At 40.9% G+C, this 25,469-nt stretch overlaps 2 protein-coding genes across 10 annotated transcripts; one reads left to right on the top strand and one right to left on the bottom strand.

Annotated features, from left to right (window-relative positions):
- Positions 1 to 308: 308 nt before the first annotated feature.
- OXNAD1 (oxidoreductase NAD binding domain containing 1) lies at positions 309 to 19,540 on the bottom strand. 9 transcript variants are annotated; one of them, XM_030488286.1, is made up of 9 exons: positions 19,500 to 19,540; positions 18,847 to 18,927; positions 15,007 to 15,169; positions 14,662 to 14,725; positions 11,161 to 11,267; positions 7,519 to 7,660; positions 4,154 to 4,396; positions 1,340 to 1,448; positions 309 to 687 (listed from the first exon to the last, which is right to left on the bottom strand). In XM_030488286.1, the coding sequence occupies exons 3-9, from the start codon at positions 15,135 to 15,137 to the stop codon at positions 533 to 535; spliced, it is 951 nt and encodes a 316-aa protein (XP_030344146.1). In that variant the 5' UTR covers positions 15,138 to 15,169; positions 18,847 to 18,927; positions 19,500 to 19,540; the 3' UTR covers positions 309 to 532. The 9 variants fall into 9 exon arrangements, with proteins under 9 accessions (XP_030344146.1, XP_030344156.1, XP_030344200.1 ...); XM_030488296.1 differs by lacking the exon at positions 19,500 to 19,540 and adding an exon at positions 19,028 to 19,496; XM_030488340.1 differs by lacking the exon at positions 19,500 to 19,540 and having other exon boundaries at positions 4,154 to 4,254; positions 4,360 to 4,396; positions 18,847 to 19,058.
- Positions 19,541 to 19,543: 3 nt separating this feature from the next.
- On the top strand, positions 19,544 to 24,861 carry DPH3 (diphthamide biosynthesis 3). The gene is made up of 3 exons (XM_030488355.1): positions 19,544 to 19,694; positions 19,809 to 19,883; positions 20,390 to 24,861. The coding sequence occupies exons 1-3, from the start codon at positions 19,587 to 19,589 to the stop codon at positions 20,453 to 20,455; spliced, it is 249 nt and encodes an 82-aa protein (XP_030344215.1). The 5' UTR covers positions 19,544 to 19,586; the 3' UTR covers positions 20,456 to 24,861.
- Positions 24,862 to 25,469: the final 608 nt, after the last annotated feature.

Below are 25,469 nucleotides of genomic sequence, written 5' to 3'. Positions count from 1 at the left end.
CATAAAAGGTGGGCTTTTTAGTTTTAAGACGACGTGGCAAGAGGGAAGTCACAGCAACCTCACTTCTATAAAATACAAATGAATGATATAGACCTGGGGCAGGCGGTGTGTTGGGGCATTAGCACGACAGTCGGGAGCACATTCAGATGTGGCCTGAATTATTATTTATTATATAAACTGGCCTGGCCCCACTGTACAACTGATTCTCTGCAACTGCTGAATCAGGTACTACAAGCCTTTCAAGAAGCTGACTAACTAACAAGTGCATAAAGTGAAAATACCCCTAAGTAATTAAGCAACCCATCAAAAAACCAGAAGAGTTAATGTCTTTAATATAAAATCACTTTTTCCCCCAAAAGCAGCAGCATTTCAGGTGTATTATGGTTAAATTAAAGGACCATTGTCATGATTGAGGATATCTTCATGTGTGAAATAGAATCTTCCAAATAATTCATAGTCCATTTCTGTACATTTCAGCTTATCAAAATACACTAGAAAAAAAACCAGTATCTTTTCTGTTCAGCAGGTGTCACTACCACCATTTCTCAAAGAAAACACAGTTCCTAGGAACGCCCAGGTCAGACAGTAGTTTGGATATAGATTCTATCATCGGAGGTGGACCGCAGATGTACCATAAGGTATCCTGAGATACATGTTTTTCTAGATCCTTTTCAGATATTCTTCCCTCTGACAAAGAAAAAAGGTAGGAAACAAGAACAGAAACATTAATCAGGAAGTAACTTCAAAAAGAATGACTGCTTGGAGGTATTTCAAGCACTCATCTCTTAAAAATGCCTGGCGTGTTGAAGGATAATCGCTACCGAGATTGGAGGCTTCCAAACCCGTTTGTCCTTCAGGGGATTTCAGTACTTCCAGTTGGAAGGCACAGCGTATTAGTCACTGAAGAGGAACATGGCTTACATATGACTAAAAATCCCACTTTCAGATGAAGAAAATAGGTATCCCCAACACAAATGCAATAGAAAGGGAAACACGATGAAGTGTCCCTTAGCAGCAGTTACCTTCTCCTTCATCAATCCCACCTTCAGCAAAGTAAATACTTTGCTTAATAGTTTCTGGAATAAAAGTTGCAGTGGGAAATACTGGTATAAAGCTTGGAATTAACAGAGGAGGTTTATCAGAAATGAGAACAAAAACTGCAAAGGGAAAATTTTTCTCCAAAGTGCAATACACACAGTGAGATAATATAGGTTTAACTCGCATCTCATTTTGAATCTTTACATGTACAAATACTAAATGATGCATTTCACTTCATCCTCTAGGATGTAATCAAACTTAGACTGTAGATATCGTGGCTGTACCTTGCCATGACCTTTACCTGTAACATGTGGCTGAAGCTCTTTACAGATGGGTGAGCTCTGCTGGGTGACGTGGAAGCGACACATGATCTTGCCAGGAAATGCGTTCATCAAAAAAAGAATGTTTTTCTGTAATGTTAAAACACACTCACTTACACCGCAGGCCATTAAATCAGAGCAGATGTCTGCCTACGGTCCCACACCACTGGTGATTATCACCCAGCACCAAGGCTCTTGCATTTCAGCACTGAGACCTTCATGGGCCTAATTCCACAGCGCTGACCTGCACACGTACACAGAACTTCCGTAACTGGAATGTGAATGCACCACCAGCTGTTGTCACTGCTCCTCTCCTATTTTACAGCAGGTTGCAATTTGTAAGATTGGGACACAAGAACCAGTTCTGTCCTTTCCTGACTCCTTCCACATATAATTTCTCATTATTTCTTCTTTCCACATCCACGTATCCTGCAGTACGCATTTACCACTTGTTAGGAACTTTTTTGAGTCTTGTCTGCTTTAGCTGCTAATATTACTAGACCCTTTACTCTTTCTCTCATGTTCTCCAATGAAAACCAACTACAGTGTAATGCTAATGCTATTTTTACCCGAATAGAAACTGTAATTTTCAGTTCCTTAAGTCACAGCTGTGATAGTTCCCACCAAAACCCCAGCGGCTTCAGTTCAAATCACAGTAAAAAATAAATAAATCTGTCAGTCAGATGCTGCACTTAGTTCTGAAACCAAGATGTAGTTACTGCCCAGACCCTGGGCTAGTTGGGGATTTCACTGCAGGAATGGACACTGGAAAGTCTTTCTTAAAATATTCTGAAATAAAAAATAATGTCTACTCTGTGAACAGGTAAGTTAACTCATTTTGTTATGTGTTTGCTGACTAACTAGTTACTACAGTGGACAGTCTGCCATAGGTTGCTTAACACAAATCCCCAGAGAGAGTCTATTTTACAGACAAATCTGTTTCTGATTCCCTAAGAAGCCACAGCGTGACAAGCAGCACTGACAGTGCCATTCACTGTTCCACCAGCACCTGCTTTCACTGTTCTGGATGTGACTCTAAACTTCAGTGCCCTTCACATGGAACCACGTAGAATTTGATAGTACCTTTGAAACTAACCATGTCCTCTTGAGTTGAAGTCCTCTTGGTACCCCATCACTCTGTAATTCAGTGACATGGGCACAAAGTGGCAAATATACACATGACATCAACCACCAAAGTACCATTTTCTAGTATCCTAAGGCAAGAGACGGGCTCTCTTTAACCGAATGAAGGAGAATTTCAACAGCTCATCAGCTCTTTGCAGCCTGGTGATTTAATACAAAATGAAGCTGACCACTAAGGGAATTCCCTAAGGAAAAAGGCCCAGCCCCAGCGTCCCAGCCACAATACGGAAACACAGGTCACGTTTGGTCCACATGAAGTCAGGCAAACCCAGCTAACTGCCGTCTCAAAGTCGCACAGTTAGGATGCCATCTCTTGTCATTCTAACACTGGATGCTTCTGCCATTTTAAACGACGACATTTCCAGAAGCACAGTGCCTCTGCCTGTGAAATGACAGCACAGCCAACACGAGAATTAAACCAATTACATCAGCATCAGCCTCTGTCCCTGTCAGCCTACACACAGCTGCTTCTGCAGGGAACTGGTCCTTCAAACCATCAGTGACAACCAGACAGTTCCTCCTGGAGAGTTGTGCAGATGTATCTCACAACAGCATAAAGGCTCCAGTGATCCTACTTCCTCAACCCTCTGCATGGGGGAAATTTTCATATACATGTTCTGGGCTTGAGGGGAAGGATGTATTTTAAGCACTGTGACATATTATTGTGCTCTTTTCTGTCCCAAAAGCTCTAACGCAAAAGCTCTGCTGTCATAACGCTGCTGAAGTGACACTCAGGAAATGCCAGCTTCTGCACTGAAACAATTTCAGTGTATGCTTAGAACAGGCTGGGAGATGCCTTGTTGACCAAATGGAAGAGTAGATAGGTTCCAGTTTATCATTCTGCTCCTAACAACAAATGATTTTCCAAAGAAAGCAATATCACCTTCATATCCAGAAATATGGTACCAATACAGAAGAAAAAGTAGTGATGAATCCTACACGCGATCTCTGGAATCGTGATAGATTTTCACCTCTTTCTTACAATCCAAAGCTTTCAATACTTGAAAGAAACTTAAATCATTAGGGATGATTTACAGAAGCTGTGCTACTTTGATCCTAAAATGTTACTGGTGACCCTTAATGGCTGAATATAACAACTATCTTTAACTGCTAAGTGTTACTGAAACACTGTACAAGCAATCTTACAAGTGGTTGTAAAGCCTTCATTCATATACTAGTACCCAATAATAACTAATGCATTATCAATAAAGCTCCCCTATTATATTAGGAACTACTTCCTTTGGCTATAGTTGCTCTTGCTAGTCTTTAAATTCAATACAATCTATACTGAGTATTACATGTATGTGATTACAGTGTTCTAGCATATAGCATTACACATACTGCTAGGGTGTATATACATATATAGTATATATATAATCTTTATACTATGATGCTTTTATGACATGATAGTAAAATGTAACTGACTTACTGGTGCAGTCTATGAGACCAGGTAGGTCCAGTAACACGTTTCATTTGTACACACAGCATGAGTAAGTAACAAAACACACATGGGGTTTGAGGCATGAAGTGAACGTAGTCTGTCTTTGTGCAGTGTCTTACACAGAGGGGCTCTCTGGAATTTGGCAACAGGATGACACACACACTAATAGCTGAATATCTGAGATCTACATTTTAAAAAACTTTTAATTTACCTTAAATAAGAGTTGACTTGTATTTTTTGCACTGTAGTACAGCTTCACTGTTCCCATTTTGTATCCATTTCCTTTACCCTCTTGGTATCCATGAAGATCTGCTATATGCAGCAGTATAGAAAACAATGGGTTAATTCCAACACCCCCTGCTATCAGCACTAGTTTTACAGGGGAGTCACCAGGCTGAGGATCAAAGAAGAAATCACCTCCCACTCGCAGGGCAACTTCTGAGTCAAGAGTACACTAGGATGGAAAAGAAGAGATTTACTTTCACAACTCAAAGCAAACGCTGAAATACAGTTCTTCTTGCACCACAGCCACAAGACTCGCTGGGCTGGGATTTTTTATTGACCAGTGAGGGAAAGCTGAAATACTCCACTTCAGATAGCTGGAAACCATGTTTATTTTAATCTGTTTCAGTGTCTCTAGGGATCTAGTTCTCCTTTCAAAAGTTTCACTCTTCTGATAAGGCAGGATGGTGACTCCCCCTTCCCACCCCGTAAGAGCTGGGACAGGAGTGATTCATGCGAGAGTTTTTCCACAGCAAGATGGGGTTGTGAAAACCCGAGCTTAACATGTGAGATCACACTTTTACCCACGCCCAGCCTCGTGTCAAAAAAGGCCGTGCTATGAGGTCAGAGACGGAAGCCAGAATGAGTGGCACAGATGCAGGAGGTTTTTCCATCCCCATTCCTAGAAAATAAAAACCACCCAAAGTGAAGCAAGTACCCACGAGAATTATTTCCTGCAGAACTGCTTCGCATTCCCAACTTCAGAATTGCAGAAGAAGAAAAATGGGAGGAAAACCTTTTCTCTTCCTCTCCACTTGTACATGAGAAATTCTTGCTTAGAGAAATTTGCCAAAGCATATTATTTTCATACATGGAAAACTAAAGCTACAACAAAAAAACCCCATTTGGGTCAGCATGTTCTTGGTAAACCAGCACTGCATCCCGCTATGAAGGGTGAAACCGCAGTACAGAGAAGTCAGGTGAGCTCTCCCAGCTCACTGCAAGCTGACAGAACATACAGGAGCAGAAGACAGAACTCATTGCAGGCCATACACTGGGTTTAAAAAATAAAGAGCAGAGGGAAACCAAAGAAGGTGGGAAAAGTGAGGAAAAAGTAAAGCTACAAGAACTGCTGAAAACCTGCAATTAATCACTTACAGAATAAAAACACTTCCTCCAAAAAGCTCTTCTGATATGGGGAAGCAGTACTTGATAAAAAGGATTTCCATTAATGACAAGTGTGCAGTAAGCAAAGGTCTAACCATGTAACAATTCCAGCAGGAGGAGGGAGGCAGCCCTGGGGTGCAGGTACTGCACACAGAGGTCCCTGAAGTGGTGAGCGTGGCCAGTAAAAAGAAGTTTCCTGCCTTTCTTAATTACTGCATAAAGTATTTGCTCTCAATGAGAGCGTGAGACAACCAGTATTCATTATCTAAAACTTATTTCTCTCTCCCTTTCCAATGTACACTGCCAGGCTTTCCCCCCATGTTTTATTCTGGTTTAGAGACGCATGAGTCCAGAAGTGTTCCAGATTCATGTGGCAGAAGGAGTACATAGACCATGGTACCCTTTATGGAAATAGGCATTTTTAGGGAGAAACAATCTCATTATTGTCTAATCTGCCTCCTTAACCAGCTAGAGCTCATCAAGATTGGACACAGGACACCGGAAGAATCTCCCTTAACCAGGAGCCTCCTACACATTTCAGTGCTTCAGCCATGGCAGTGGTAACGGCAAGTCAGTATTCAAGGGAAAAAAACCAAACAAAAAACTCTGGAGTGATACAGTGAGAAAGTGTCCTTTTGCCCAGTTTGTACGTACAGCACTGAAACAGTTTATGCAGAGAAGTGAAGCAATCAGTACATTACATGTACGTTTTTCTAAAGAAAAGGCTATGAATTCCTCCAGCTCTAAAGCACACTGTGCTAAAAGTTAGGATTTTATATACAGGAATATCAAAAAATAATACCTCTAAAAAACCAGATACAGTGAGTAAATGAGTACTATTTCCATAACATCTTTTACCCTGAGATACCTCCTTTTAGAACTAACTTTCAAACAAGTAAGTACCAGACTTTTCTCATCACATACAGAGCCTTCTGAAACTCCAGGTTGCTGGTTTTTTGTTCTTCCCTAAGGAAAAGCATGCACTTTTGTTTAGTTAGAAGAGTCCCTGTGTACCCTGGAGGTTTCCCCACAGGATTATCAGGTTTGACTTCGCTTACCAGCTAACTGAAGCTTTTCCTATGAATCCATGCTGAAAACTCAGCAACAGCAAACTGATTTACAACATCAGAAATCCCAGACGAGTCTTCAAGGCCTGGGAATTATGAAGTTAGGCATTCATATTCTCTAAGGAGCAGTATCAAAACCCAGACAAGCCTCTTAGGCATTATGGGGTCTGCTGGCATGTGCACTCAAGTCCTGCACAACATCTCACAAAGGTTATTCTGTTTATGTTCCAGTGGAGATAACTTGATACGACACCAATTAAAATCACCATGTGGATGGTCACATGCTGACTACCAGATTAGCAGCACTCTGCACAGTCTCAATTCTAGTAAATTTGCATCAGCATTTATTATAACTAACTCTTGACCACCGAACAAAACTGCAGTATTGGTGAGCCTACAAGAATCTGCCAGTTTAAACTTTGCTGCCACTTTACGAAATATAAATGCCAGGAGAGAACAGTAAATAGGACAGCTCACACGTGGTTGTGAAAAGAACAAGAGTTGATAGGACAGATCATCTATGAAATGTGATCAGCAACAGAAATAGGACTCTTCTGATTACAACTAAATGGGGTAAATGGACAAACAAGAGACTGCAAGAGGCCAAAGTGTCAGACTTTACTTCTAATACAGCAAAAGTCAAGCCTTGGGTTATGTCAGTATTACAAAAATACTGCATGTTTAAACGAATACTATAGAAATTCGGAAGTATTCTGTTGGTTTATCATTTCAGAAAAACTGATCTAAATAGCTCCCTTTGCTCCCCCTTAATAATCTGTATTTGTATTCATCTGACAACGATTCCCAGTTTATATTTGTAGAAACAGGCAGGAACCATGGCAAGCTACCAGATGTAACAATGTGTAACACAGCCTGCTCTCAGGGACACAAATTAGAGCAGAGGTTTTTCATCCAATTTAACATCCAATTTCAGTCCCTTACTGAACAAAAGATTTTAAGATTTATATTGTATTAAAAATGGTTGAATAATTCAACCGGAGGTTTGCAGTTAATAGCAAAAAGTGGTCTGAAATCACAGACACCACTCCTTCCATCTCTCCCCCCCCCCCAAAAAAGAAAGATAAAAAAGCAGCCAGATCTCACAGTTGATCTTATTTACCTCAGTGTGAACCCAGTGGGCAGGAGGATGACCAGTGTGCTTTACTGCCAGCTCTAATATTCCTTCTCGTTTCAACAGGCCAGGGCTTGAACACATTGAGAATCCCCCAACTACAGGCAGTCCAGGAATAAAGAAATCAACCCTAAAAACAGGCCAGAAACAAAAGTCTAAAAAATGATAAAAAGTAAACAACCCCAAAACATGGAAAACAATAACCAGAATCAAATGGCTGCCTTTGCTTCAATTATCCTTCCTGTATAAAAACATCTTCATTTCCATAACACAGCTTTTCTAAAGGACTGAATATTGAGTAACACCATTTCCCTAGAATTATTTTTATCTAAAAACATGTCATCACCTTTGTTAAATTAGCAGGTTTTTAAACCATTCTGCTTTTAGCATTAGATGCCACATCTTATAACAGACTGGAATTCTAAGTGTTTAAATAAATTATTTGCATATTAAACCAAAACCACAATATGGTCTGATAGAGTGGCTTAAATCCCACTCCTTCTGGTCCCTTTGATGGGCTTTTCAATTCTCCACCATAAGAAGAGCGGGAGACTAATTTCAGGGAAATGGCTTTAGATTAAACACTTTCTTTTCCTGGAAATATCAAATACCTGGAGTAGTACCACAGTCCGTACGCAATTCCTCCTGTGAGACACCAGTGCCTAGCAGCGGCATTGCTTTACCTGCAGTGCCCTCTGGTGGCAGCCATCTCTTGCGAGGCCATTGAAATGGAGTAAATGACTACAAGTTTTTTTAAAGTTGAAGTAAACCACACGTGGGTTTCTAAAGATTAGAAGGTAACACATGGCTAAGCTTTTGCAACACCAGCAGTTAGAGTATGGAAGGAAAGCCATTAATACATATGGGCTATAATTCGTTTTCGTAAAAGTAAGGCTTTAATATTCCAAAAAGCATCAGGAAAAGTTAGAAGTTGGTTTATGATCTAACATTTAAACTCCTCTGTGTTGCATACATCTTTAAATACTTCGGGTTTCTACAGCACGTGACAAACTCCCTGTATTTCAAAAGAAAACTAATGTTTAAAACTACTTGTGCTGCTCCACTTAGGAACCAACCACACTGGTAAGCAATGCCAAGTACTAGAGAATCGTTATGCAAGTCAAGCCTGAGTTAGGCTGGCTCGGTATTAGCTAAATGAGAATGCAACAAGAAATACAGACAGGCTTCCACTGCACACATATTTTCTTTGAACAGCAAGGCTGTATTCCTCATGGAGATCACAAACTCCTGAGGGAGGAGAAAAGCCCTTTGAATAGTTCACTACTTTTAAATAAAGAATTTTGCCCACTTACTCTCCCCAAAGCTTCACCCTTCAGAGAAAAAGATCCTCTCTTTCTCCCGAAGCACGTACAGTGTGATATATACAATACTACAGTGATACAATTTTTAACTTTATGCTTGATGGTGTATGAAGGTATCTGACTGCAAATGAAAGGTCAATAACAAAAACAGCTGAGGCGGCTTCTGCAGCCCCACTGACCACGGGCTCAGCTTTCTGGGTACTAAGGATCTAAGAGATTAGAAAGGACTCTTGTATTGCAGCACTTACTGTACCAAAGAACACCTCAAGATGCTACTAAAGCTCTTTACTACCCTCTGGTGGAAAATAATCTTACTACTTACATTAATGAAAAGGAAAAAGGAAATTACATTTATGCTGTAAAGTAACAGCTTACATTTACGTCAAAATGTTCTGCTTGAAAATAAGTGAAGTATTATTTGTGCCTGGTGGGGAAACATACATACAAACCCAAACATTGCTGTAAAACCCAACTCGAATGTACTTTTTGCCTTTCTAAAGTACTAACCTAGATGTGTGTTTCTTTTTATATTAGTATTTCTTTCCCAGTTACACAATTATATGAAATTTCAGGGCATGGTACACCATATTATAATGGCCTAGCTTCTATTTCTGATGGCTTGCCTCATCTTAGTTGTGTGTAGGAAGGATAAGAGGGCTCCTAAAGAAATGCTCTCTGTGACAGCTGAAGCAAGGAGAGTAGTGGGGAGGAGGGAGGAAGAAAAAAAAAACCTATATAAACCCACAGCAAGTTGAGGTGTGAAAAGATGTAAACCAGATTTGATGGTGTTTTTTCAACTCCCTCCTTTTAAGGGAAAAGGCAAATCTTTGAGAAACAAACAATAATTAGCAGTTGCTCGAGGAAGAGATCAGAAACATTAAATCCACAAAGGTACTTCTTTGAAGTACTTACAACATACATGTACCTCAATGCATGTTTTAGTAAATCGAAATGGGTAACAGCAACAAGTCTCTTCATTACTTGCAGCCAGATAAAGACCACTATCTGGCAGCATGCTTGCAAAACAAATTCACTCTTGGTTCTGAAAAACTTGATAATTACAACACTTTCAAAAAACATATACATTTTAGTGACAATCTTTGTAACATCTTACTATAGCAAGTTCTAACAAGTTAGCCTTTTCTACTCAGGAAATTGTGGCCTGGGGTTTTGTAGTGCTCATCAAAAAAACGCAACCACAGTTTACAGCTACAAGTATAGAAAAGTTGTTGTATACCTTACAATAGCATTAGAGTACTTTCAAGGAAGAGGAAAATGAAAAAGAGTAATTATAATTAAAGCTTTCCGTTTTCAGCATGATAATTTCTACAACATTTTTGGAGGGTAAATGCACTTTCCAAGTACTGGCAAGCAAGAATTTAATATGAGTCACTGCACGTGTGCAAAAACTGCAGCAAATTACTCCACAAACAAATTACTGCAATCAACATCTTGTGTTCTGGTTCTAAATTTAAAAGCCAGCATATTAACACTACATGAGTAACATATGCTGTTAATACCCCAGCAGCTATACTTTGATTCCAGCAAAACCACTTTCAGATGGCCTACGCCAATAAAAAGTTCAGGAACGTTTAAACGTCCAATGCCAGAAGCAACTAATCCTAGTTTTAAATTAATTTCTAAGAGAAGAAAAAAAAAAGTGACTGAGTGGGAGTACTTTAACAAGGAATGAAGACAAACATGAAAATCTACTATTTCACTAGGAAAAAAACATTAAACAAACAGCTCATTATTTCAAAAGCTTAATAATTCCAGGGGGTTTTATTTTCAGGTTTGCCTATCTATATTTATATATTAATCTGACCTAACAGGCTTAATTTTCAGAGTGGAAACTTCTAGGGCAAGAAATAAAAGTTAACAGGAAATTCTGATTTAATTATAAACCAAAACTAAGTATCTTGCAAATCAGCAGTCTCAGCTCCACAGTAACTAACTAGTAAATAAAGACAGCAGAGATGGCTTGCAGAATGAAGTGCAGTGTACTTCAAAGTACTCTTGAAGAAACAATGTAGAGTGCATAAACCAGAGGAAAACACCTAAATAATCAAACTGAACATTTAAAGAATTAGCAGGTTTTGCTCTTCGTAAAATTACTATTAGCATATTTAATAATGGCTGGTTTAAATTTATGCCAAGTATCAGCTAGTTGACAGAGCACCCGATAAGAAGACATTGTATTCTATCGACCAAGGATTTTTTCCAAGGCTCAAGCACCAGAGGCCTTTTAACATCTTGTTATAGTGCACTTCTGCTAGTAATTTTCCCCTCAAACATTGGAAGATCTTACCACTGTCCTGCTTTGAAAGTAAAATCTTTATTTGTGATAGCCAAGCGAAGTCTTTTGACTGTCTCTGATTCATTGCTGATTCCACACACTTTTGCTTGTGAAATTACCTAACAAAAGAAAAATAAGACCTTGTGTCACGTAGATACCATTTGCAGCAAAATTACTCCAGAATCTGTGTACGAGATATCCATCATTCCACATGTTATCTGTGGCACTTCATCACCTAAAGCACCAATATTTTTTCACTGAGGTAGAGAAACAAAAATGGATTCACTTACACAGTCACTGAATGGAGAAATAGTTTTGTACTTATGGTCCGCCATGGCTGTCACTTTTGTCAGGGTTATTCAAAGATTTTATACAAACTTATTTCAGTTGAAGAGAATGTAACAATAAACAGAAGCGATTGCTAGTTATCACTTCTCAGATTCTTTTGACATCTGTACAAACAATCACTCCTGTATCTTCCAGCAACAAAGATCATTGCTGATACAAAGACTGACAAGGGAAACTCGTAAAAGATCAGCTGCTACTGAAGTCCTAGGGAGAACTCCAGATCTGTATCTAGTTTTAAGTAATTAAATGCATTACTGAAAGATTGTGCACTAATGCATAGAGCATTAAGGGAAAAAAACAAACCACCAAACAACAAGCCAACAACCCCTGTGCTACTGCATTTACACACATACCCATTTGACCACATATATGACCTATGAAGACAAGAAAACTGCAACACAAGCAGTTTAACTTTGTCAACAAATGTTAACATTGCTAGTTAACAGAAGAGTTTTTGTTTGGCAACCAGATAGGAGGGGATGCAAGAGCCAGACCTGACACCACTTTTAAAGAGTTTAAATAAAAATTAAGAGAAATATAATGCTTTTCTAAATGAAAGGCAGATTTTGCAACAGGACCGTTGCAGGGGGGAGCATCCCACTTCAACTCTTTGATGCCTATCAGTACAACATGGATTTTCATCCCATCCCGTCCCTGACCTTCATTTTCAGGTGTTTTTGAGCTATAGTTATTAACCTTTTTCCTCTAAAAAGAAAGTAATACCCTAAGTATTTTCTACATAGGGCACTATACAGATTTTACTTTGTTAAAAAACGCTGATGTCACTTACCACACTAGGAAATACTAATAATACCACCACAACTCTACCATTTCTCATTTGTATAAGATCAAACAGATGAAAAAAACCAACCCCCAAAACTTTGAGCAACTATGCTCTAATTTAAAACACATGGCAGGAAATTAATTTATTCATAAAGCAACATCTGAACACGTCCACTGTCCCATTAAACAGCAGGACATGTGCCAATTTAAAATGAAGTAGCATACATCTCTTTTCCACTTTAGCAGACAGTATTAAATGGGGACTGCAATCACTCCAAGTTAACGAGAAATGTCAGACCCATGACTTAAATGCTTGTTCTGATGGAGAAACCGTAAGTGCAGGAAATGGACATTAAGTTTGGATCTTCTTTATTCCCTTTTTTACCCCTCAGCATTCTCCCTAATTTGTTCTTTGGCTGATAGATCTAACAGAGCTCTGGAAATTTAATTCTTCATCAGTATAAAGTTATTACAAAAATTAAATTTGAGCCAGGGTGATCAAAGACATTCAACCAGTACTTTGGACCATCACAAGAGTATCCAACTGGCCCAAGGCAGGGCTGCAGTGAGAGGGAGGAGGACACAGGACTCCAGACTTTGTATTTCAAGAAAGTGTTAGGCACTTTTTCCTTGCCCTGCTCCTTCACATTAGTTCTCCTCAACAGGCAACACTGTGTAGCATGCACACTAATGCAACACAGATCTATGGTTCTTTCATCCTTCTACAGGACTGAAATGGCTAAATAAGGCAACACAGATTGAGGGAAGCCAACTGCTGATTACATGGAATTTAAAACCAAGTGGAGGATTTTAAATAAACTGATTTTAAAGTGGTCAGAAATAAAGTAACAAAGAATAAATCAAGCATTAAAAAAAAAGAAACAGCATAATCCTCTGATATGTGGAGAATGTGCGGTAGCAAGAACTGAGCCCTGCTCTTTCACCTATCCCATTCAGCTTCCTTCTCTTCCTAAGGCCTTACAGTTCCCATTCCCTGTACAACCTCAGGGCTTCCAACACCTCATAAGGATCCATTTTCCACATATTTTCCAGGTACCTACTTTTCTGCTCAGCATAAATGCTAAGCAAGCCAAGCAATCAGAAATAGCCAAAATAAAATAAACATGGTTACAAAACTCAAAAGTGCAATCATTTTTTCCATGTCAGAAGCAAAGAAGAATGTGCATCTATCTGTACCTCACTCTACACTCATTTTCTCCATGTACTGAGTTAATCTGGCATAAATTGGATCCTCCTGAGCAGCTGTGTGTCCACAAGCAATGCTAATTTGTACCCAAGAGCTGACATTAAGTGTGAGTAGCTGAGACACAGCTCTGAGACACATAGTCCCTTAAAGCTGCCTCACACCTTGACAGCTCTCGTAACAGGCAGAACAAGGCTGCATTCATCTCATCCGTCTGCAGCTTGTAAGAAGTTCTGAATGTTCAGGTTTGGGGGTTACCTACATATCCCCCCCACCCAGCTTCCTTTGGAGAAGCAAATTCACTGTGACTTATTCTCAACTATAGTTAGGGAAAAATCTAGGAGAGAGAAGGACTAAATTATGTACACGTATGCACACTAACATCTGCATAGTGTGAGAACGTAGTTTGTCCTGCTGCATGACACGTGCAAGACTGGCCTGCCATGAATGGCTGTTCAAGACAGAGAAGCTAACCAAGAAATGGAGAATAAATGGGCACTGTTTTCCAACTCCTGGGAAGTAAAGATGGGGTTTTTCAGTCAAAAAAGTGCCCTACTTCTCCTGGAAAGTCTAAGAAAAATGCAGAATTGTTTTACTAGGGAAACATTTTTAAGAATTGAAGTCATGTTCTCCCAGCATTAAAAAAATTTCTAAACATCTACTTCAGCTCATTACAGAAAGGAAATACCTGTATGTACATGAATTAAAATAGAACCAAACTAGAGATCCTTTTTATAAGTGTCTATCATCTCTCCCTTCAAAATGTCCATACTTTTTATCTTACCTCCTATGTTACAAAAGGGTATTTATTTTCCACGTTCTTTAATTTCAATTTTGAACCAGAATTATAGAGATCCATAAAAATCTGAGAAGCTTGTATAGAGATGATGTGTATCCATGTGCTTTCACAACTGATCAGAATCCAGAAACTTGGCCAGAATTCTATTAAATTTCTTGTCCAACATAAAGTAAACATGTCGCCCACACTTTTTGTAACTCATTACATTCCACCCATTGACTACAAAATACACTTTTTATAACAGTATCAAATACAAAAAATGAGGAGAAAAAGAAGTATAACAGACTCCAGTAGAAGACAATATGAAGCCAAATGTAATTACCCAGTTTCTTCACACACACAAAAAAACTACTTACATCCTAAAGAACAGAACACTAACCTCCTGGCGAAAATTATTTGCTGTCCTCTCTAGATGATCCATTTTCCTTTGTGATTTTATTGTGCTGCAACAAAAAGCCAACAAGGATAATTGTCATTCTGACAGCTGTGCTACTGTCCCTTACTGATATGAATTTCTATTAACATAACAATTTACCAGTGTAATCTGGACTACAGATGACATAAGCCTAAATAAGAATTAAGTATAAATATATAATTGGGAGTTAAATAAGTATTTCTAGGTCTGTAATAATTTGACAGCTTGATTTTGACAGTGTTACCATGACATTCTCTTTGGGTGAAAAAAGATGATAAAAAAAGAAGTTTTTGCCTGTGGATAACCTACCCGTTCACTGTGCAGTAACAAGAAGCAGAGTGCCTCAACACCACCAATGCAGAATGAGTGGGATGAATTCTGCTAGCACCTCTCAGTAACTGAGGAACAGTAAAACCTACATGAATTGTAGCACAAGCCATGATGACTGGGCAGTCTTCAGAATCACCAGCTCCTGAAAAATACATATACATATTTGTTAAACAAAACACTCACTGTTTGACATGGTTTGTTTTCACCCTTTACTCCCATTAAATCAGAAAGGCCAAAGCTCAGCTGGAGCTAAAACTAGCAATAGACACGCAGGGTAACAAGAAGGAATTTGAGAAGTGCAAAAATATCATAAAGAATTCAAGTGAAAATGTGCATCCATTGATTGAAAGGGAAGACAACCTTGTCACAGATGGTATAGAAAAAGACTTTTTCTGCCTCAGTCTTCACAGGCAAAGCCTGCACCCAGGCCTCTGCTTGGACCAGCAGTGTTTGGGAAGGAGAGGGATAAGTAGGAGTGGGGCCAGCAACTGCTTAGAGAAGCTGAATGTATTCAAATGCACAGCACCAGATGGGTTACACTCACAGGTTGCCAAGAGACACAGCTGACATGCTTGTGAGGCAACTGTTTATTACCTATGAAAAACAGTTATCAGAGCAAGTCTGCAGTGGACTGGAAAAGGATCGATGCGTGGTCATGTTTAAGAGAGGCAAGAAGCACTGCCTATGTCCAGTCAACACCACCTCAGCTGCTGGTATGGGACATGCTCAGCGCTTGTTCCCTTAGCTGTGTGAAAGCCTAGGAAGTAATCAAAGAGATGCAACACAGATTTATCAATGCCAGATTATATCTGATAGATCTGAACACCCACCGTGATGAAAGGTCTGGTCACACAGCTAAGGCGACAGCAGTGGCTACAGTATACCTTGACTGACCTATGGTGCTTTTGGCACCATGTCCCATGGCACACGCATTAGGCAGCTGTTGGAACGGTTGAAAACTGCCTGGGCAGTCAGAATTGAAGACGTGGTGGCTTCAAGTTGCTCCAGTTGCTGGCTAGTAACAGTAAGGGTACCTCGGGGTTGATAGAGTTCAAGAAACGTATCAGTAACTTGGATGATGAGACAGGATGTACGGTCAGCAAACTTGTGGATGATACTAAATTAGAGGGATGGTTGACATGCTGAATGGTAGAGCTTCACTTCAAAGGAGCACTGAGAAACTGCAGGACTGGAAAAGAGAAACCTCATGAACCTAAAGAAGTACAAAAGTCTACACATGGGATTGGCTTAATCCAGTGCCAGCAAGTGACCTGCTCCAAGCAAGAGCTTTGACTAGATGAGACACTGGAACAGAGAAGCTGTGGCTGCCCCATCCCTGGCAGTGTTCAAGGCCAGGTTGGACACAGGGGCTTGGAGCAACCTGCTCTAGTGGAAGGTGTCCCTGCCTGTGGCAGGAGGCTGGAACTGTGTGATCTTTAAGGTCCCTTCCAACCCAGACCAGTCTGTGATTGTATGATTCTATGGCACTCAAAAGTCCCTTCCAGCCAACATATCTGTGATTCTAAACACTCAAACAATATTCATGTTTTAAAGAAGATAAAACGCTGAATATGCATTCCCTTTCTATTGGTAAAGAAAGGGTTCTGGTTGGAAAATTTTACAAACATTAAATAAAACTTTTTGTTTACAGGTTTATTTAGAAACACGTAAATCCCTCATTCTTCCAAATATCCTACATAATACTTACACTTCTAACCAGTTAAGCAAGTGGCAGAGACTTACATGCACTACAATGGACACATGGTGTGAAGCTTCAAAACTGCATGCTCAAATACAGCTCTGACAGGGAAACTGACATGTACAATATCCAAACTAAGTCAGAAATACTCCTCATTTACAAGGTGTAGCAATAGGTTACTAGTGAGCCAAGAGGTATTTCTCATTGCCTGTAAATCTGCCTTTGTTTTTCCTAAAGTGGATTAGCATGATTCTCTATCATATTATCACCACCTATCAAATTATATTATTTCTATGATGCAGTCCATTGCTTCTTTAAAGCACTCTTAATCTTTTACTTCCAGTTAAATGTCCTTTCCCACATTATTTTAAAGCATGTAATTTATTTTCAAAATGTTTTTGTTTTTCATCTTGAATCCTCTGAAATGGCAATGATCCAGCTTGTTTAACTAATCAGGCCTATACTCTCTGGGCTTTCACTAACAGCTGCATTGGCTGGTCACTCAGTAATTTGTCTGTTTGTAATCATGTACAAACGGGAGGCAGAGCTTTCATAAATCAGGCTGCTCAGAAATGGAACACATTTACTGTAACTGCTCAAAATGCCTACTTTCAAGCCTAAGTACTTCCTGCAGCTTTTAACTGCCCATAATTTTTAATAGCTTTTTAGCATTTAATTCCACAGCAACTTGCAACTTTCCAAAGCAGAAGTACTTAAAATTATTCTACCACCAGTGAGCAAAATTATTTTTCCCACAGCATATACAGAGTACTCTATTTAAACAAAATACTTTGGCACTTTCTACACACAAATGTGCAGAAGCTGTTGATAACAAAAGTATTAACAATCTTAAAATATTTTAACAAGAAAAAGTATACATCCAATGAAGAAATCACATTCCTATCTCAGAAAGTTCAGTCTGTAAACCCAGTGTGCTCAAACATCACTCTAAGATCATGAGATCATTTTATGATCTGGAGTCTTTTAGGTAGCATATCTTGGTTATATCCACCTAAATTATACTTTTTTTAGGCTTCTGGCTTTTGATTGATGTTTTCAAGCTTTTCACTCTACCACATTAACTAATTCAAAGTGAAAATGAACCAGATTTGAAAGTGGTCATTCTTATGTAAGCTGTTTACACGAAGAGCCATGACTTTAATTAAATCACCACAACATCAAAATGAATCACATAAGGTCTGATGCCTTGCTTCAGGGGCAAAGGAATGAGAAAATTTAATTAATTCCTTTTTTGTATTTATTTTCAAATCCTTCAAAACCCTTCTGCAGTTAATTGCTCCTAAATGCAGCGACATCTGCTGGTAAATTAAGTGGCCTAACTTTAAAATCCAAGCAAAGATTCTCGATTTGTGTATTTCACATATTTAGTTTAATGCTGCTGCCAGGGTTGACAGTCACTTAAGGCCGGCCTCATTTTAATTTCCCCTGCTACCACTTGAGGAAGCAAATATGTTCAGTTCTACACATGAAAATGTAAAAAACCCCAGCCAAACAAAAGTTCAATATCAATACATAACACTGAAAACAAAACACGTCGGCCTTATTTTACTGTAGCAGCTACAACTCCGAAGTCAGAGCCGAAAGATCCTATTGATACAGACTATTTTAAGAGTGAGACTCTACCCTAAATTAACTCATGAACCATAGCTCAATATACTTGTTCCATTTACATTATCATCAATCATGCTCAAATCCTGAAAGTCACAATAAAAATCAGTTGTAATTTTTACTCTGCAAGTAATACATTTCAAAATCTCTTTTAATGAACCCTGGTTCTCCTCTACCATACACAAACCTGAGTCATGCCTTTACAAAACATGAACAGCCTCTCCCCCATGTCACCTCTGCAATGTTCTTTGCTCATACAGCTCTTTGGTAACCCCCTGCCCTTCAAGAAGCGCAGTGCTTCAGCCTCCCAAGCTCCTGCCCAGTGGGATGTTCTCCCTTCTACTCTCTTCTTACCCAAGCCCTTACAGAAATAGCCACTCCAAATACTCCCTTTCTTCCTTTGCTCCACAGAGAGAAATGGGTGCTACTTTTGTATGACTCCTTCTCCTCACTTAAAATTAAAATCAAGCAACTCACTCAATTCTCCTTACCCTCTGACCCACTGGCCCTGGGTTAATGTCACTTGAGATCTAGAACTGCATCTCTTCTTTTCCTCAGTCCTACATCAGTATCTGAAGGGAGAAAGTTACTTTTAGTTAACCTGCACCACACCGAAGACAAAATTAGTACATAAACTACGGCAAGTGAGCGCTGAGGGGGAAGCAAACACACTTAAGCAAGCGGGATAGGAAATCTTCCACCGAGGGCATGCACACAGACCGGTAGGAGGCACGGCCTGGACAAACTGTCCCTCCTGCAGGTCACCACCGAGCAGCTTCTCCCCTTGACCCCTCAGGAAGGAGCACACGAGGTCTGTGTGTGTGAAGCACGGGACAAGCCCGCGCTCGGCCGAAGCGGGCAGCACTAAGGCAGCTGGACCGCTGCGGCCCGGGACGAGCGGAAGGACAAGGTCGCGGCTGTACCCCGCCGCGCCGCCTCAGCCACCACGGAGCCCCGCGCCGCGCCGCCCGGCCGAGGAGCCGGCAGAGCCGAGAAACGGCGGGCACCGCTCGGAAAGGGCGGCGGCACCGGCCCCAGGGGCGGCGCAGGGTGTCCGGCTGTGGGGAGCGGGCAGACGAGAGGGGTCCCACAGCCCCCCTCGCCCGACCCGACCCTAACGGCCCCGGCCCCGCCGCGCCCCTACCCGCCGCCACATCCCGTCCCGCCGGGCTCTCGCCCCGCCCCGTTCCGCGCGCCGCTTCCGGCGCGTCCCGGCGCTGCGGCCGGCGCCATGTCGGTGTTCCACGATGAGGTGGAGATCGAGGACTTCGAGTACGATGAGGAGACCGAGACCTACAGCTACCCGTGCCCCTGCGGGGACCGCTTCCTCATCACCCGGGTAACGGCGGCCGCGCAGGGACCGCGAGGCGGCGGGAGCGGGGGGAACGGCGTTAGGCCGCGGGGGCTGCGGGCAGGCGGCGGGTCGGTGACTGCTGTCCCGCGGCTTTTGCAGGAGGACCTGGAGAACGGCGAGGACGTGGCCACCTGCCCCAGCTGCTCCCTGATCCTGCGCGTCATTTACGACCAGGTGGGTGCGGGGTGAGGGCTGCGGGGCACGGCGCGGCCTGCTGCCCCCCCGCCGAGCCGCGTTCCGGCCCGCCCTGCCCTGCCCTGAGGAGGGCGCGGCGGCTGTTAGAAGCAGCTGGTGCGCACGGGGTAGGGTTGTGTGAGGCTGTGGGCCTGTCGTTTGTGGCTGCGGCCCCTGCTTTATCTCTGTTTTGCTGGTCTCCTTCCTCTGTCGTGTTTGAGGTTTAAAGTATGCCGCTTAGGTGAGCGTGGGGTGGAACACTGGCAAAACAATCTCTGCCATGCTGAGATCTGTCTGTGACTCTAGCATAGATGTATCTGTGATGCTGTCAGACAGCCTAGTTGTTTTTCTTATCTAGTAGGCATGTTGTGGCTTTCTTGGTTTGGGAGACAGATTCATAGCAGTTACATCCAGGCTAGAAAACAAAGTTGGTATCTGGTGTCTTTTGGGGGAGGTGAGCTCCAGAAATAATGAAGATCAACTAAAACTCTTCTTGCTGTCTTTAGGAGCAGTTCATGCGTGATGAAGTCGTTGCAGAACCACTGACAAACAAGGAATTGATAAAGTGCTGACGAACACATCATGAACTGCTACTGCTTTAGCATAACAAAATACAGGGATGGCAACTTCGGAAAGAGACATGGTCCTGCTCCTGGAAGTGCTCGCTGCTGTGAGATAAAAGTGCAATAACTGGCTCTCTTCATAATTTGAATAAGAATTTGCTGGGACATAAAGCACGTGAATGGTTTTTGTTCAAAGGGGGTTTACATTTTAAAATTGTATGAGTTGCCATAGGTATTCCGGAAGACTTGAGGATTGTGATTGAATTATGACAGCAAATCAATATATAGAAGTGTGCGGGGTTGTGAAATCACAACATTTGCCTAGCAGTGGCTTCTTAGCCTGTGGAGGAAAGAAGAGTTTGTGTGGGCATATACCAGTGTGAAGTGGTGCAGAGAGCTGAAATCCTGGGAAACAAAACTTAGAAGTCCATAGGATGTGATGCCATACCGAATTACCACTTTGACACAGCGTGGTAGCACCCAGGATGTGGGCTCGTACTTGAACTCAAAGTGGACTGTAATGTGCCCTTATTTTCTCAACAACTTTGTGATTTGACTGTCGCAGCAAATACAAATGGGGCTGCAGTTCTTTGTGCCATTTGTAGTAGTGCATTTACTAAATTCCTTTGTGAGGTTCTGTGATCTCCTGGATGGGAGATGCACCCACTTCAGCGATAAAAAGGAGTTTTTTAGGGTAAAAAGGAGTTGGAAAAATATACTCCAAAGTATATTGACACCAAGACCACTTCAAGCCACTGCATTTAAATATTTATTTAAAATTACGGTCATTCATATGTTTTAGTAGGATTTGACATCTGTGAAGTGAAATTTGGGGAAAATACTTGTGCAGATTTATATAGTTATTTTTGCTCCAGGCACTAAAGATAAACAAGACTTACTAATTTCTGGTGTTTAATTATTTTTGTTCTTTCAACGTTCTGTGAATGTCGAAGATGAACAGTCTAATTTTTTATTTTTTTTTAAAGAGGGGGGAGAAAATAAAACTACACCCTTCAGGTGGAAGTGCACAACCCAGAGTGTTTTCATGCTTAAACCAGGAGGTGGCACTCACGTTACTTTGGTATCTGTGCTTCAAAAAAAACCCAAACAGCTGTGGTACTCTGGTTAGCTATCTCTTACCAAATATTTATTTTGTCTATTTAAATAAAGATATTTAAGACTCCACCAGCGGTTATAATGGACCATTGCTTATTCTGTTTGTGCACCAACCGCAGTGATTTCCAGAGGTGTTGAGTTGCTGCTGTGGTAATGATTCATGGACTCTGTGATTGTGTGATACTGGAATTTCTTCAGGTTAGTTAATAAAGTGTTTCAGTCTATTAATAGATGCTATAAAGCAAATTTACAGGAACCCTATTTAATCTCTATTCAAATTTCTATTGCATGAATATATTAAGGATTTTTGCACAAGTATTCTACATAAAACTGAGTAAGTTTCAAATGAGACATCAGGGAATTTCTACTCTGACGTAACTACATCAAAAGAAATTGCAAGGTTTAGCATCTCTAAAGGTGCCTGGATTTTACAGAAGTAAGTTGGCTGGATTTAATGTTTATAATGAAGGTAAGGCACTGTCATAAAGACTCTTACGAAACTTGCATAGAGATGCATTTATACGCCATAATGTTGAATTCCCACCTGGTTGTAAAAAGTGTTTATCAGTTGAATTTTACTTGGCATGTGCTAATAGAAGCTTTGAAGTGATTCTCTGTAGTGTTCCCTACTCGTCTAAAATACAGGTAGTAGCTTTTTAAGCAGTAATTTTAGCAGAATTAGTTACTTCATAACATCAGTTGGGACTGTCAGTGCTTAAAGTTCATGATAAGCGTGCTCTTCGCAAGTATGAATAGGATCCAAGTTGTATAATGCAATATACATGCACATTAAAATTATTTGGTTACATAGTATATATCAAAGCTTTTGTAAGTATGCGTTATGTTTGCTTTTCTGGAGCTTTTTTACAGCATAACAACAGAAAAGTATTGTGGCGATGCTGTTAGGAAAGGATGTCGCCACATCTGCCCACATAAATTGCTTCCAACTCAGTCTCATTGCAGCATCTTGAGAATCTCAAGACAGTAGTTGCTGTCCCCCCCCAAAAAAGGAGGCAAAATGAGGATGGATGTCATGTATCTCTCTTCTTGTTGCTGTTTGGGAATCTGAGATGTTTAAAAACTGTTGAACTGTTTTGTTGCTTTCCCTGCTGCTCAGAAAGGAGTGGAATTCTGTAGCAACAGAGTTCGTGAGAGCTCAGTGATGTTAAAGCCAAAGAGCTGCCCACTTTTGTCTTTTGTTAACTTGTGAGAAGCTTTTGACTCCAGTGACCACAGTCAGCTTTATAGAAAATTCCATACTGTATAATTCCAAAACACCAGTCAGGGCAATCCAAGGAACTCGTCAGAAATGTTCCTCTTGTGGAATTTAGTCACAAGGTTTCTTCACAGCACCACAGGCAGCATGCAGGCCCCTTATGCATTACTTGTGTATTGCATGTTCTTGAGAGCAATGGTTCACTTGTTTTCTAAAAAGGCAATTGTGTAGGACACAAAGAAGTCTTTTGCTTGCTGTTTGTATCTGACAAGCAGGTTGATTGATTATGTATTTGATTAGGTCCTTGACTCTGCGCAGAGGAGTCTAGTGTGATGAAAACAATATCACATGAATGTTAATGGAGTAAGTTGTGTTTACTAGAGATTAGAGAGGGTGGAACAACTTATGATCAATTTCAGATACTTAAGCTCTAAAATTGCCAATGCTGTTAAACAACACTAAACTCCCAGATAATTTTGAAAACAAGTAATAAACTGGCAACGATTTCATGAGAAGAAATGGAATTTGCTCTTCATTAATCTAAAGAGGCTCTGCTTCTCCGAGCAGTCAGATTCTTTGCATTTCAAAGAAACTTGCTGAGAAGGTCATGTACTTTTGTCTCATTGTGCCTGTATGTCAGTGGCATACATGATTAGTCTTGAATAGTTGCTCGAGAAGTCATGACAGAGACCCTGGACCTCCAAGAGCTGAGGTCATTAGGCCACCAACTTCAGATGTGGCACTTGTTCCATTTGTCTGTATGCGGGGGAAGTCATGATGTTCTGAAGGACCCTGATGTAAATACCTTGACAGTTCTTCCCTCCATCGCCACTTTTAATTTTGATTCTCAGCACCAATCAAAAAGAAGATGTTCTTTGAGGAGCATGTAATAAATCTATAATCAATGTAATACAGATCATTACATAGATTACTGAGTCTATTCACCAAGAAGCAGATACTGATTGACTTCAAATAAACCACCAAGATTCCAGTTAAGAAAGTGAACTGACAACTATGTATTGTCACGTAAGAAAAACAGTTTCCACATTTCCATCTCTCCTCTATTCCAGTTTAATGTTCAGATCAGGCTAACTGTAGGGACAGGTATTTGTTACCCTGAAAACTTCTTGAAATGTTTTTACAAATAGGATTTATGAAGATATTTAGTGTAGTAACAAATGTTTGCTGCGATTTTGTCCCAGTATAGTTGCTTGTGGATTGCTTTATCTTTATAGTTAGCTAGGTCATAGCTTTGATTCTGCTTCATGGTAACTTAAGATGCTGATTTCTTAATGTCTCTCCATAGTAGCTGTGGCATGGAGGAGACAGGGAGGCTCCTGTGTAACGTTGAAGGTGCTGGGCTCACTTGTCAAACCTTATGAGTGACAGAGGCAACGAGTGACAGCCGCTGTGCTGAGCTGGAAAACAGCTGTCAGTGTCACCTGCAGCATGGGAGGAAGTGTGTCAAAAGGGACTAGTTGAAAGGGTAAAGCTTAAGTGACCTGCCATCGCTCTTTCCCACCCCTTGCCTTCACCATCTCCATCTGTTTGCATGCCAGGTCACCTCTCCAGAATTCTTGGCAGCTCACCGCTCCACGCAGGCTTCCTGTCACATGGGAGATCACTGCCGTGCTGCTTACCCTGCGGCTGGGCACAGCCACCCAGGAGAAGCTCGCTCTGAAGGCTCGGGGTGCTCCAAGGTCAGCAGCAGCGCTGCCCCAGCCAGCAGTGCCGTCATCCAGCCGAGCAGGCAGGCACCGTAGCTACTGTAAGAATTGCCTCTCTAAAATACCCAACTGGTATTTTCTACATTAGGTTATGTGCTGCAGCATGCAAATCTGGCCCTTTAACCAGGTGAAGCAGAAGGTGGGGCTCTCGGAGTTCTTTAGAGTGCTCTTCCTCCGAGTTTTATCTTTTTTCTTGAGGCAAAAGCTTGATCACAGTGTCCACCGACATGCTCTGAGGCAGAAATAGCCCTCCGAGCCCTTTCTCTTCACTTTCAATGTTTGCCCTCATTTTTGGTGTTCTTTGGGGAGGGGAAGAGCTCTGCTGGTATATGGTGATCTAAGGGAATAATTTGAAATATGTGTGATATTGCTGTTGGCAGCTGTGTAATTGAAAAGGAAGCTTTTGGGACACCCAGATAACAGGTCATGCTGTGAAACATTTCTGAAGGAAGCAACTAGACTAACTCATGAGTATTATGATCTTATGCCATGATTTAATTTGCATTCACAGAGTAGTAATTAAGTAGTAACTTAATGAGTATTTGCCCCATATATATGTAGTTACCTAAGCATCTTCTCTGTTTGCTCTCTCCCATATTTTCAGTTGTTGTGATTAATGCAGATTTTTTTCCCACTTCCCTGACAGATTTTCACTCAGCTCATTGATGTTGCTGAAACCAGGCTTTCAAAATTTATGAGTTGGGCCCCTGAAGATCCCAAGTTTGTCTTAAAATAGTAGTATTAGAAAAGTATTTGAAATTTATTATTTCATACTGAAGCTTTTGGGGATTGTGTTTTCATTTTGCTACCAAGATTTTCTTTTCTGTTGTGTGGTGGTCATTTTTTACTTTTAAGTCAAAGCCAAGATCCTTATTGTGTTGTTTGAATGCTGAAGCTGTTGCTCTAGGAAATGATCCAACTATCACAAGACTCGGGGTAAAACCGACAGGAGCTGGCAATACAC

Source organism: Strigops habroptila, chromosome 1 (genome assembly GCF_004027225.2).
Source record: "Strigops habroptila isolate Jane chromosome 1, bStrHab1.2.pri, whole genome shotgun sequence".
Taxonomy (NCBI): Eukaryota; Metazoa; Chordata; class Aves; order Psittaciformes; family Psittacidae; genus Strigops; species Strigops habroptila.
The sequence above is the reverse complement of the archived record's forward strand: the minus strand, read 5'-3'. Positions and strand labels throughout refer to the sequence as shown.

Coding starts and splice junctions, on each gene's coding strand:
- OXNAD1 (XM_030488270.1), bottom strand. CDS start 15,188: ATGTATATGTATTTTTCAGGAGCTGGTGATTCTGAAGACTGCCCAGTC. Junction 14,726..15,006: donor TGTTACTGCACAGTGAACGG/GTAGGTTATCCA, acceptor TTTTTGTTGCAG/CACAATAAAATCACAAAGGA. Junction 688..1,339: donor GCTTCAGCCACATGTTACAG/GTAAAGGTCATG, acceptor TTTCTTTGTCAG/AGGGAAGAATATCTGAAAAG.
- DPH3 (XM_030488355.1), top strand. CDS start 19,587: ATGTCGGTGTTCCACGATGAGGTGGAGATCGAGGACTTCGAGTACGAT. Junction 19,695..19,808: donor ACCGCTTCCTCATCACCCGG/GTAACGGCGGCC, acceptor CGGCTTTTGCAG/GAGGACCTGGAGAACGGCGA. Junction 19,884..20,389: donor TGCGCGTCATTTACGACCAG/GTGGGTGCGGGG, acceptor TGCTGTCTTTAG/GAGCAGTTCATGCGTGATGA.